Genomic DNA, 13,159 nt, shown 5'->3' with positions numbered 1-13,159 from the left:
TCTGATGTAGTCTTAGAGCAGGGGTGGGGGATGCTTTCAGCTTGAGGGCCGCATTGCCTTCTAAGTAACCTCCTGAGGGCCAGAGGCAAAAGTGGGCAGAGCCACTAATGCAAATTTTATAGTAGGCTAGTTTTGAACCAGGACGCGGGTGGTGCTGTGGTCTAAACCACAGAGCCTAAGACTTGCCGATCAGAAGGTCGGTGGTTCGAATCCCCGCGACGGGGTGAGCTCCCGTTGCTCGGTCCCTGCTCCTGCCAACCTAGCAGCAGTTCGAAAGCACATCAAAGTGCAAGTAGATAAATAGGTACTGCTCCAGCGGGAAGGTAAACGGCATTTCCGTGCGCTGCTCTGGTTCACCAGAAGCGGCTTAGTCATGCTGGCCACATGACCCGGAAGCTGTACGCCGGCTCCCTCAGTCAATAAAGAGAGCTGAGCGCCGCAACCCCAGAGTCCGTCACAACTGGACCTAATGGTCAGGGGTCCCTTTACCTTTACCTAGTTTTGAACCACGCCCCAATCTATCCTCTACCCACAAGCAAGAGACATAAACAGAGTTCTCGAAGCATGCAGGCTACTTAGGGGTTCAAAGGAGGACCCAAGAACGGTGTGGCTTGGGAAAAATTCGAATAGTGACATGGAGGGAATGTAAAGGACTAAATTCCTATTCCACTCTTCCTTCTCCCTCCATGGAGTTCAGAGCAGCAGGCACAGGTCTCCAATCCTCACCTCCTTTTACATTTTACAAGAACCTTGCAAGGTAGGTTGGCTTTCAGGCTCCAAGGCCACCTGTGTTTCTGCTGAGACCAGGTTTATCCTGCAAGAAAACCTCCTGGGTCTCTGCCCCCGGAGCAAGGGAAGAGATCCAATCCCGGGTGGGGTAAGAGCTCCATCAGTGCCTTTCAGCAGCGGGGACACCCTACCCGTGAGTAAAGAGACGACCTCAGGGAGCAGGCAAGCGTAATGTAAAAGAAATCCAAATCACAGCAATGCACAAATGCGGTTGCACAGGCGGACGCTCTTAAAAGAAATAAAGACGGCTTTATTGGACCGAGTAGCACACGGCATGTTACGCCCCATCGTGTCCGACAGATGAAGCTGATAAAACAGGCGTGGGGTGGTGGTGTCTTTTGAGAGAGAAGGGAAGGGGGTTTCAACATCCATTTGAACAGGCAATGATATGCCTCCGAGTCACGAGAGGCGAAGTGACAAAAATCCACGGCACGGCACATCGAGATGGGCGGCTACAAGGATGTCTGGGCAGGTCCAGAACCCAACCGTGTGTTCATTCATTCTCTCTCTCTCTCTGCGCCAGAAACAAGTCATGGATGTGGCTGCGCTGAGCGGCTAGTCCTCAGTTGTCCCGCCTCCGGTGACGGGAGGTAATGGCAGTCAGTCCAGGCGCTGAATGAGAAAACAGTCCCACTCACTTCTTGAGGTTGACTTGGAGCTTTTTAAAATGGGTCCAAGGCGAGGGTTGTCTTCCTGCCCCCCCAATTTTTTAGAAACGCCAGAACTTGTGCTTGCTGCTTCCTTAAAACCCAGTCAAAGCAAAGTCATTAAATCGTAAAACTATAGAAAGAACCCCAATCCTCTCGCCTTCAGCTCGAAGAGCTGATTTCCCCCCATGGAAATTGGGGGGGGGGGTATTTGGTGGGGGTGGAAGAATACACTTAAATACAACTTCATAAATATTAACATCATGGAAAAAAAACCAAACAACAAAAAAAGCTTGTGTTCTTTTCCTCCTCGCGGGACAAAAATAGACGATTCTGGGGATGTTTCCGAAGAGTCAAAGGGTGTCTAATATAGACATTTACTTAAAATAGAACTCTTAAAGAGAATTGTGGAGAGGGCAGGGTAAGGCAAGGAAGTAATTCCTCCAAACACAGAGCTGTGTTGTCACCTGGAGTTCTGTATGGCTAGAAAAACTGCATGAATTTAACTACTTTTCTGCATTATGAATGCAAAATAGGATTTGTCCCTGCCCCCCCCCCTACTTTTTTTGTTTAAAAAATAGAATCAACCAATTATTCCCGACATGTTGTCAGACTTGCTGATCTCTTCTCCGTATTTAAGAGATCAGGAGCGCTCCGTTCGTCCTTCCTTCCTCCCCTATTCAGGGTTAAACAAGGTACACTTGTCAAGCCTGGGCAGAGTATAATGGCTAACCCTGGTTGTCCTCTAAGGTGCAGCCCACCTGTGAAAAGCGAACCATGGGTAGTCAAAATTTGGCTACACCCACAGCAGGCACTGAAAAGGGGGGGGGGGTATGTGAACTTGTGGGGCATTCCCTGTTCCTTACAGAAAAAAGAAAGCGTTTTGCTTCAAGTTTAGGTTCCAGTGGAACAGAGGGAACTTCCACTATACATCAACATTTTAAACAGAATAAAACCGGCCTGTCTTCATAAGCCTCTAAGCTTCTTACTGTGATTACTGACAGCAAGGGGGATATAAAAAAATACATTTAGGAGAAATATAAATTCTCTTGGTGGAATTCTCTAGGGAGGAAAGGGCTGTCATGATTTCAGCTTGACCGTAAATGTAGAATATTACTTTTATATATATATATAAAAAAACAACCCAAAAGTTATTGGCATGACGCAAGTTCCAAACTGCCGAAGGGGCTCCTGTATGGAGAGTTTAGTGATTATTTCACTAAGGTTTTATGCTACCTTCTTCCCCGCTCTCTCTCTCTCCCTAGTTTAAAGACCTAGTTGCTTTCTTCAGAGTCAAAGGGCATCGCAACTAGGAACGTTGTAGGAAACTTTCACTACGTACAAAAGAGGAAGTTGGCTGTTTTTATAAAGCGAAAGGAGCTGGAAAGCCTCGGTGCTAAGATCTGAGCACAGATATATATGTGTGTATATATACGTATAATTAAAAAGAAACAAAACCAGAAACCAGGGCATTTCAAATTTTTCTTTTTTAAAAAAAGGAGGTTTATAAGTCTGGAGTCCCTTAAAGGACTTAATACTGAGAAAGGGAGGTGTCTTCCTCCCTCACAAAGGCCAGGGGGGATTAAGTTTGGTCCGGTAGTAAAATGCTGAAGGCTTAAAAACCGTCCTTGCTTCTGAGCAGACGTGCTTACAGTAGAGTTTAAAAGGGGGCGAGGTGCTATCGCTTATGCTAAAATAAAAATAAAGATTTAAAAATGAGCAAGACGTCCTTGGATGTGTGACACACACCCCCTTCGCCCCCACCAAGAGGATAGTTTCTCCCTTGGAGAAAAGGCTGTTCTTGGTGTGTCAAAAGGTTTCTTGACCTAAAAACGACATACGTTAAAAAACAAAAAACAAAACCTAAAGAACCAACACCCCAATACGGCAGTTTGAAAGGGGGGGAGTTTTAAATACAAGTTAAAAATAAAACGTCAACGTTCATCCTTTTGCAAAGCGTTCCAAGACCAACAGACACCCTGATTCCCCCCGACCTTCTGCTCCCGGGGAGGATGGGGAGCACAGAGAGAAGCCCCTCGCAGCATCGAGACGTTCTCTGCCCAGGCATTTGGGACCACCTAGAAGGGTACCTGTCCCTTCTTGAGACACAGCCTGGAAAACGCCTGTGGCTCAGGGAACGCTCTTCCGCCTGCGCCAGAGGAAACTCGGGGTCCCCCATGAGAGACCCGGCAGGCTTCAGGAAAGTTGGCGGATAACACTACTTTGCCACAGGTGTGTGAGGGGCTGAGCGCCCCGTTTTGTCTGTTCAGATCAGTTAAAAGTTCTAGGTATCAGCAGGCCTGGGAAGGGCTGGAGGTTCAGTGCTCCACAGACAACGCAGAGAGCGTGGAGGAAAGTCTTCCACTCACGTCTAAAGAAGGAATCCACCCCATGGTATTTCACTGCAAAAAAAGAAAGAAAGAAAAGGGCGTTAGGCAGGTTTCAGGAAGGTCGTGCCTGCAGCTTAGGAGGAGATTTCTGTGGTGAGTGATGCATTGCAGGAGAAAAGGATATGCCATTTTTGGAAGGAGGCAAACTGAAATATCCTTGGGAAGAAATGAGGATTTTTTAAAAAGTGGAAAGTAGTACCAGTTCTGGATGAGGGGGATCAGAGAGTGCAAACCCTGAATCCAGTTCGGTTCTGATCTTGTGGGGTTTTATTTAACTACTGTGGCCAAAACCAGAACTTTTCTCATGCTACCCTGGAAGTGGGAGCTGCCTTAACAGGGCAGCTGCAAGCAGCAGCGCAACTCTGGAACTCACTGCCTATTGACAGCAGCACCTTCTCTGTACTCTTTGTGGTTTAGACAACATTTTTGTTTAGACAAGCCTTCCTAGACATAGATGCAGAATGTGGATGTGTGTTTTAATGTTTTTTTAGCTGATGTTTATCTTTTGAACATTTTAATAGTTGTTTTTATGGATATGGTCGTACCTCTGAAGTCGAACAGAATCCGTTCCGGAAGTCCATTCAAATTCCGAAACGTTTGGCTTCCAAAGCGCGGCTTCTGATTGGCTGCAGGAAGCTCCTGTAGCCAATCAGAAGCTGCAGAAGCCTCGTCAGATGTTCGGCTTCCAAAAGAACGTTCAAAAACCAGAATACTCACTTCCGGTTTTCGATTGTTCGGGAGCCGGAACGTTCATCTCCCAAGGTGTTCGGGAGTTGAGGTACGACAGCAATTCTATTGTTTTATTCTCTTTGCAAACTGCTTTGGAATTCTTCTTTTTACAATGAAGTGGTGTGTAAAATTTATTAAACAAATAAGCATAGGCGAAGTCGACAAGCGGCCGCCTGAGGTTTGCCGGTGCGTTGCTAGGTCTAACAGCGAGTTCCAAGAGTCCAATGCAGTTGCCAGGAGGCCACCAAGCTGGCGACCCGTCCTTCCTGTAAAAAAAAAGACAACTTACAAAGCTGATCTCCGTCTCTGGCAAGTCTTCAAATTGCTCCGTCAGCTCAGAGGGACGTCCTGGTGCGGAGAGTCCTGGAGAAATGCTGAGGGGAGAGAGGGGGAAAATAAGAGGCTTTAAAAAGGGGCGCTACGATTATGACGTGTGGCCTCCCCAGGTTACACTGCAAAGGCTGCTCAAAAACAGGACTGGTGTTCGTTTATGGTACCAGCTTTCGTGGGCAGGTGTTTGCTACAAAGGAATCCCTTCCCATAAGTGGCCAGCTGGTCGGTAGTAAGGGCCCCTCCCCCAAAGAACCCCACAGCTGTATCACGCCAAAGGGGGTTCATCTTGTCCAGCTTCCTGTTCTCACAGAAGCCAACCAGATGCCCCCAAAGGAAGCTCTTTAGCAGCATGTGAGAGTCACAGAGGAGGAGACCATCAAGATGCAAGGAGCTTCCCGTTGGTTCCCAGAGGGGTCTCAGGGCTGATGAGTCTTTCCTTTGTCTCCACTGCAGGAAGGGGAAATATCAGCTCCTTGCTGATTACCATATTTTTTGCACTATAGGGTGCACCTAGTTTTTTTTGGGGGGGGAATAAAGGGGGAAAATTATTTTTCCCCCAGGCGCGGGGCTGGGGCAGGGGAAGCCCGAGCTTCCCCCGACCCTAGCCCCCAGAACAGGCTGCTCAGCACGCCCCAGGCTTTGGGATTCAGGCTGCTATCCGCAAGCCTGGGGAGCCCGGCGGGAACTCCCGCGGGCTCCCTAGGCTTGCGGGTGGCTTCCTGAAGCCTGGAGAGCGAGAGGGGTCGGTGCGCACTGACCCCTCTCGCTCTCCAGGCTTCAGCGAAAGCCTGCATTCGCCCCATAGGACGCACACACATTTCCCCTTCATTTTTGGAGGGGAAAAAGTGAGTCCTATAGTTTAATCCACAACACGCAGGAAAAAAATCTCAGCCAAACCAACTGGTAAAAACCAAAGCTTGAGAAAGTTTGACCTTCCCATTCATCATTTCCATGGAGGGTGGGGGGGGGGGGGCGTTTGAGAAGTCAAAAAATTTATTGCTGGCAACAAGAGTAACTCGTGAAGCACACGGGGATGAAAGGTGGGGTCTTATTTCTATATAGCCGCTTGCTTAGCCCTTCCCAGGTTCCTGCTGCTCTTTCTCTGATCTCACTTCTTTTGAATCCAGTTAACTTCTCCAGACCATCTCTCTGCCCCAACCTGAACCACAAGAGAGTTCAGCTGCAGACAGAAGCTGATCTCACTAGAGGGAGAAAGTCTGTGTCTTGGCTGCAGTCGCTTCCAGCTGCAGGTGGCAGTTTAATGGGATCTGGGGCTCTTCTATAAAAAATAAGAATGGCTGCAAGCAGGAAGCCTCCCCTTCTCCCTGATGAACTAGCTTTCTACATGCAGGAGAATTAAAACTGTGCAAAAGTCTTGAGTGCAGAATTACTGGCTGAGTGGGAATTAGACCTTGCTTAATGTAGCTCAACACCCCGCGGAAGAGGGGGCGGGAACCAAACCCATGGCCGTTTCCAACTTGCAATAAGCCCAACATGCAATTCCACGCTGGGGGGGGGGGCTGTGCCTTAAGGGATGGGGATGACCATCATCTGTGGCCCTGCAGAGATTGCTGGAACTCCCAACTCCCATCAACCAGCACGGCCAACATTCAGGGATGATGATGGGAGTTGTAGTCCGGAAACATCTGGAGGGCCAGAGGTTCTTCCCATTCCTGGGTATTATTGGGACACCGCACATCGATGGCTTCCTTGTCTGACAGGGTGAGTTTTTCACCTACTTGGGAGAACGTTGAACTAGCTACCTCTGAAGATAAGCTGTTTTCCTGTGACCTATGTGGAGATCAAGAGACAGACCTTTCATCATTCCTGAGACGACTGAGACCAGTGACACCCCCCCAACTCCTTCCCTTCCCCCAAGATCTTCCAGGTGAAGGAAACCTCTCTTTTAAAAATAAAAATAAAATGGCAAGTGATGGGAGCCTCTTTAAAATGTGCTGCATTTCTATATAGCCTGTTTCAGCTGAGAAAACACGCTATGTGCTGCGACAGCCGAAAAGGCAGATGGCAGAATAGGGGGGTATTTGTGTAGCAAGGGACAAAGTGAAATGAAGGCTTCTTAAGGAAGACGACTGCTTTAAAACACAATTGTTTTGCCGGCTTTTTAAGCCTACTCCCGGTCTTTCAACCCACGCATGTGCAAAACACAAACTGGCCTTTTCACAAGGTGGCACAAATCCCTAGCTCCAATTTCTCTCTCTCCCCACACCCAATCTTCACAGGGGCTGGGAGAAGCTCCTAAAAAATGGGGCAGTGGGGGTCGTCTAAAAGTGGATGAGAAAGAGGCGAAGGAAGAATGTGTTCTGGAAGAACCCTGAGGGGCCAGCGCAAGGCAGGGAGGCGGCCAGGCGAACTGTTGTTTCCCTGCCTTTGAAGCTGCGGCACCCAAACTCCCGAACACAATCCCCAGGGAGGCTCCCCTTGATGCTGTTTTGAGGACAGGATAAGCTGCCTTGGTTTCCCCCAGGTGGTTTTGATCCTGCCTTTTCATTTCTGTGCAGTCTCCACACACCTCTCTCAAAACGTATCATTTGTATGTTTTGATTGTGGCTGTTGTTTTCTTAAGGTGTCCTGGGGGTCTATTTGAAGGGCAGGGCGGAAATCCACCAAAATAAAAGAAGTTGGCTGACAGGAGCTTATCATGTCTTATTTATTTCTTTAATCCCACAATCTGTTCCGAGCCCTACAGAGAAGGGGGTGCTAAAAACCGGATTCAGATGCACCTCCCTAAGGGCTTCCTGGTTTGTGTAAAGACAAAGTAAGGCAGTCTCCACCTCCCTTAATCTATAAGCAATTTTCTTTTCCTTTTGGAATAGTTTTCGAACTTGTGAATAAATAGAACAAAAATGCCCCACCGGCTGGTCTGTGTATGTCTCATCTCACCTACTGCTGAGGCTGAACATGGTCTTGCTAGAACACATGTCTGCATAGCTCTGCCTGTAACCTAGGCAAAGATTAAAAGGGGAAGGGGGAAGGGTTAAGTGCATCATTCTATGTGGGCGAGACTGAAAACACAGCTGGACACCAAGCTGTAAGAAACCCAGGGAAACCATCTGAACAGCAGCCAGACCCAGCCTTTAGAGTCTGCTTTCTGGGGCAGCTAAAGGAGGGCTAGAAGTCTGTATGGCTGACTGAGTGGGCAGGGAGGCGGGAATAGCAGCTTTGCTGGATCAGACCAATGGCCGATCTCAAATCCAGTATCCTTCTTTCCCATAATAGTTAGCCAGATGCCTCTGGGAATCTTTTCGGTCCACATTGTGGGGTGCTCTCCATCCCAAGTGTGGGTAGGCTGGGCCGCAATCAAGAGGAACCTTTGCAGGATGGTTACGGGTGATGGGGAGGGCAGGGAGCAGACAAGGCATGGATTCCTGCTCTGCCCCTGCCATGTACAGTCACAGCAAAGAGGCATTTCAGGACAACGTTAAGAATAATCCAAACACCATCCAATCAGGACAGCAGAAAAGCCCCTCCTCAAGTTCAAAGGTCAAAAAGAGACAGCTACTAAACCACGCTTCAGGGCTTGGCCCCCCACCCCTCACCTAGGGAAGGAGGTCTCCGGAGTCGGATCCTTTGAGGTACCTGATTTGTGAACTTCCACTCCTATGGACCTAAACAGAGAAATAAAAAGAGAGAGAAAGAGATGGAGAGAATGCCTGACTCTCAGTGGCAATGAACTCAGTGGTGAGGATCTAAGAATCTGAGCTGCTCTGCACAGTACATTTTTGAAAAGGAACAAAAACAAAAACAAAAAACAGCTGGCACGGCTGAACCAAGAAAACAAAAGTTCATATATATTCTTCCTCTTTTTTTTCTCCTTTATCCTGGAGAAGAATCCCACCCCTGCAATTCACAATCCAATTTCCAAGCTGCTGATTCAGCAAGAGATGCCAATAAAATTTTAATCATTAGTCCAGGAGGGATTTCCCCCCACCCTTGGAAAAAAACCACCAGCAGGTGGAGCTGCTAACTAACCCCCAACCCAGCATCACCCCCTTTTTTATTTCCTTAAATCCCCTCTTCTCATCTTCTTGTTACATACAGGAGAGAGAATTTAAGGGGGGGGGATGGGGGTAAGGCTGGGTTGGTGATAAAGAAACAGAGAAGGGAAGGAACATTACATGAAAAGAGAGAGAAATCAAGCTAGCTTGGTATATTTGTGTCAAGAAAGCGCAATTGCATTTCATCCAGTAAGGTGCAAAAGCGGGGAGAAGCAAGACAAGACAGTCTTTTTAACCACAACTGATGAGTGACTTCAATTAAGTGCCCTCACAAAACCTGACAGCTCCCCACCTGAAGCTGTGATTTCCCTCATCCCTGTCTCTTCATGCCATGCAAATTTATATTTTAAAAGGGGAGATTCCCAAATGCAGGGGCTGACTCAGGTCACAAGGCCCCCGAGCAAAACTGCTTTTGGCAAAGAGCCTGTTGCAATTAAAACGGGGTTGTTGGGTTTTTTTTAAAAAAAAAGTTAGTCGTAAATGGCAATACCGCTGGTCGGGCAGCTGAAGACTAAGCTTAGCAGGGTGGGCTGGGCTAAACACAGGAGCAGTTTTGAAGTCGCATGCCAAAACCCTCTTGCCCCGCAAAGGCAAATCTTGAGATAATGAAGATATTGCCAAAGATCTTTGTGACAAAACAGCCAATCTACATTGGTGTTCTGCCTGGAGACTGGGGCATCTAATGTGGCTTGCAGCCTGCTTGGATTTTTCTTCCTAAGCCAGCAGAGGTTGCGAGGCAGAAGTGAAGTCCTGATCCTACAGCTTCTAGTAACACCCCCCGAAAAGCCCTTGGGGAGCTCTAAGAACAGACCAACGGAATCAGAGCAAAAGTCTGTCTGCTCTGGTTTCCTGTCCCAAGCAGATGCCTTCCCTGAAAAGCTCACAAACAGGATGTTTTTAACACTCAACTGGGAGCCACCCAGAGTGGGGAAACTGGGGAACTCAGCCAAATGGGTGGGGTATAATAATAATAATAATTAATATTATTAGAGCCCCCTACACACCCCTGAAATTCCATAGCTTCCTGCCTCTGAACCTCGGCTGCAGCCTGGTGTCTGTGCCCTCATCTCCCTGTTGAACTTCGACTTATAGTAGACTAAAGGTCAGTGAGAGCAGGCAGACCCCAAGCGCACTCCTTGAGGGATGCCAGCTGGCCCACCAGCTGCCAGCTTTGAAGGCAAAAAGAAGCGGGGAGAAGAATGCAAACCACAGTCAAATAAATTTGCTCTATTACAGGAGAGGGGAGGGATCAAAGGATTGGTGCAGCACACCTCAGTCCCTTTCCCAAGGCACCCACTTCCCATCAGGGAAAGCCAGCTGCAAATCTGGGCTGCCATGACCACTGCCTGCGGATCCTCAGCCCTAGATCGCAGGATGCGAGAGTTAATTTTGTAATAAAATAAGCCCAGCCTCACTATGAACAGTCTTATGGCAGACTGGCTTCTACACATAAACACACATGGAAAACCTGCGAGTCAACAAGAAGCCAACAGCCGGGCCCAGCCTTACCTGTTGGCGGGTGAATCGTGGCTTCTGCTCCCCAAGGAGGAGGTGGATAAGGTTGTGGCAGCTGAGTCGCTGTTTATTTCCTCTGCAAGGGGAGTGTGGGGGAGAAGGTCAGGGCGGCCCAGCTGGGAACCTGAGGAAGAGGGGGAAAGGGGTGGTCAAGCTCTAAAGCTGTAATTTGAGTAATCTTAATTTGTAATTTGGCATCTTCATCCTCCCCGTCCTTCCTTTCATGTCTTAGCCTGGAACCTGCCAGGATTTCTCCCCTTGCCTGCTCACCCACTCCCAGCCGGGGGAACCCTTGGCGTTGTTCCGTGCTGTAGATGGGAGAGGCTTCCTCAACAGATCCCTGCTTCGCTTCAGCTAGTACCATAGGAAGCTGCTTTGTACCAAGTCAGAGCTTTGGGCCTGCTTGCTCAGTGGTGTCTACACTGATTGGCAGCAGCTGCTCTCCAGAGCTCATTGGCTCTCTCTCTCAGCCCGGCCTGGAGATGCCATTGGGGACTGAAGCTGGAACAAAACGCTCTCCCCACTTCCTCTGGGTCTCTGCCCTACCCCACTCCATCCCAGACTAGTTTGAACAGCATCATGCTCAGAGAGACAAACAGAGGCCCCACCCCTGGCTAAATCCACCACTGGGCCGAGCCATTACGCACGGAAGGGGCATGAAAGCATTTGAACAGAAGAGTCCGGTCCCCCAAGAAGTCTTTCCCCTGTCTCTGTGGAGGGTTTTTATGCAGGGAGCATGAAACCTCCCCGCTTGAAGCATGGAATGCTGCAGCCGAGCAACTGATGAAGACAACTCTGGGTGTCACCACGGCTTGTCAGGCTGGGACAGGCAGGAAGGCCTTGGTCATGACATGCCTCCTCCTCCTCCCCATCCCCCCCCCAACCTCTGGGGAGCCACCAACCTTGCTCGACTTCCGCCTCCATCGTGAACTGCGCTTTTGCCTCGCACAGCCCTTGCGCCTGGGATGGGGCGCCACCCTGGCCTGGCCGCCGGGGAGGTCCTGCACCAGACCGGCTCTTTTTCGAAGGGGAAGATTTAACTTGGAAAGGGAAAGAGAAACCACAGACGTGTATACCAGATGCAGCCTTATTGGCAGCCTTTGTCTTGCCTATTAAGCAAGGCACAAGGCCTAACGCACACAAAATATATGGGGTGGGGTGGGGTGGAAGGATACGCAAATCACTTGAAATAGAAAGCTTTTGAAGTAGCTGCGACTCAACAATAACCAAGTTAGGACCACTGGGGGGTGGGTGGGGGGCCGGAAATGGGACGGAAATGCCCAACATACTGTGGTTTAGCGGTTTCCCAAGGTCTTGAAGGGATGCTTTCTTTGGGGGTTTGCTGAGCAAGACCCGTTTTTGTAGTGGGCAGAGTGCTGAACTAGGATACGGGGGAGACCCCGGTACAAATCCCCACTCAGGCCAGGAAGCTGCCTGCATGTGACCTTGGAGCCAGTCACTGCCTCTCAGTCCTCTCAAAGGGCTGTTGTGGAGACTAAGTGAGGAAGGGGAAAACCACGAGTGCCACTTTGAGCTCCTTAGAGAAAAAAAGGTGGCATAGAATGCAACAAATAAATGAAACAGATAAGGTGTTATAGATAACCTTCACTTCAAGACACGGGGCCTGATCCATCAGCTCACTGGCTCTGAAGCCGGGGCTGCGGGAGCTGCCTTGTTCCAAAGTCAGGCCACTGGTTCATCGTCGCCAGGGTCACACGCTCAAACAGGCAGCAGCTTCCGGAGGTCTCCTCAAGCCCGGCAGCTTTAACCAGATAGGCTGGACAGTCAACCCAGGGGCCATCGACAGGCAAAGCCTGGCACTGTGACTGAGCTTCAGCCTCTCTCCCTAAACATCCCAACCAAAAAGCCAAACCGAGAGGTTTCAATGGCTTCTTGACCACCTGCGGCCTTCTGGGCACTGTTGGACTCCCATCAGCCAGCATGGCTATTGCTTGTCAAGGTTTTTTAGAAGCTCCAAGGGTTTCTTATTGTCTTAACTCTGCAATTCTTTTTAATTTGTACTGCTCTAACTTTTTGATGTTTGTCTCCCTGGGCTCCTTTGGGAGGAAGGGCAGAAAGTAAATATAATAATAATAATGATAATAATAATAATAATAATAATAATAATAATAATGATAGGAATGATGATAGGAGTCCTGCAAACATCTGGAGAGGCAAATGTCCCATGGCCTGGGCTAAGAACTGCTTAGATCATGTACCATCATGTATGGCAGGGTTTATTTTGGGTCTGCTGGGAATCCTTCCAAGGCACTGATGCAGCAGAATTGTCACACTATTTTCAGAGGGGCCCCAGAAAAGCCTGCTAGAGCTCTACCCACCCAGAACAGGGTACGTTTATGACCAGTGAACCTAAGTAACTTACAAGGGATTTTCTTGAAGACAACGTTGCACATGAACCGCTGGAACCTTTCTGCGTAAAAACTGGGCCGGTGAACTGAAACTGTGTCCTGCAAAACAGCAATGAAGAGCCAAACGGCAAAGAGTCACATCAAGTAAACAAGGATGAAAGCAGGTGTGAGGGACTTTAAAGAAAACAAAAACAAACAAACAACCAAGGCAACAAAATTTAAATCGGAATAAAACCAGCAACAATTTGCCCACATGCTACAAGAAAGCCACCTCAAAAGCTGACATCTACACAATACATGGCCAGAAAAAAATTGACCAGAAACTGATAATTCTTATCAAAATGGCCCATTGTACGCCAGAAAAGAAATCA

General features: G+C 48.7%; 1 protein-coding gene across 12 annotated transcripts in view; it reads right to left on the bottom strand.

Moving 5' to 3' along the window:
• Positions 1-1,018: 1,018 nt before the first annotated feature.
• The window catches only part of PIP5K1A (phosphatidylinositol-4-phosphate 5-kinase type 1 alpha), a 44,894-nt gene continuing 32,753 nt past the window's right edge, over positions 1,019-13,159 (bottom strand). For 3 of the 12 annotated variants that reach the window (XM_083477087.1, XM_083477080.1, XM_083477078.1), the window contains exons 11-16: positions 12,803-12,887; positions 11,322-11,459; positions 10,414-10,543; positions 8,446-8,514; positions 4,845-4,929; positions 1,019-3,838 (exon numbers count right to left, since the gene is read on the bottom strand). In XM_083477087.1, the coding sequence (XP_083333213.1) occupies positions 3,836-3,838; positions 4,845-4,929; positions 8,446-8,514; positions 10,414-10,543; positions 11,322-11,459; positions 12,803-12,887 (510 nt within the window). In that variant the 3' untranslated portion in view covers positions 1,019-3,835. Of the gene's footprint in view, positions 3,839-4,844; positions 4,930-5,730; positions 6,680-7,789; positions 7,851-8,445; positions 8,515-10,413; positions 10,544-11,321; positions 11,460-12,802; positions 12,888-13,159 lie in introns of those variants that run through there. The other 9 variants (XM_083477081.1, XM_083477079.1, XM_083477083.1 and 6 more) reach the window with 5 other exon arrangements.

The sequence above is a fragment of the Podarcis liolepis genome (genome assembly GCF_965112155.1).
Source record: "Podarcis liolepis genome assembly, chromosome: 15".
NCBI classification, from domain to species: domain Eukaryota; kingdom Metazoa; phylum Chordata; class Lepidosauria; order Squamata; family Lacertidae; genus Podarcis; species Podarcis liolepis.
Note: the sequence above shows the minus strand (reverse complement) of the source record. Positions and strands in the feature narration are given on the sequence as shown.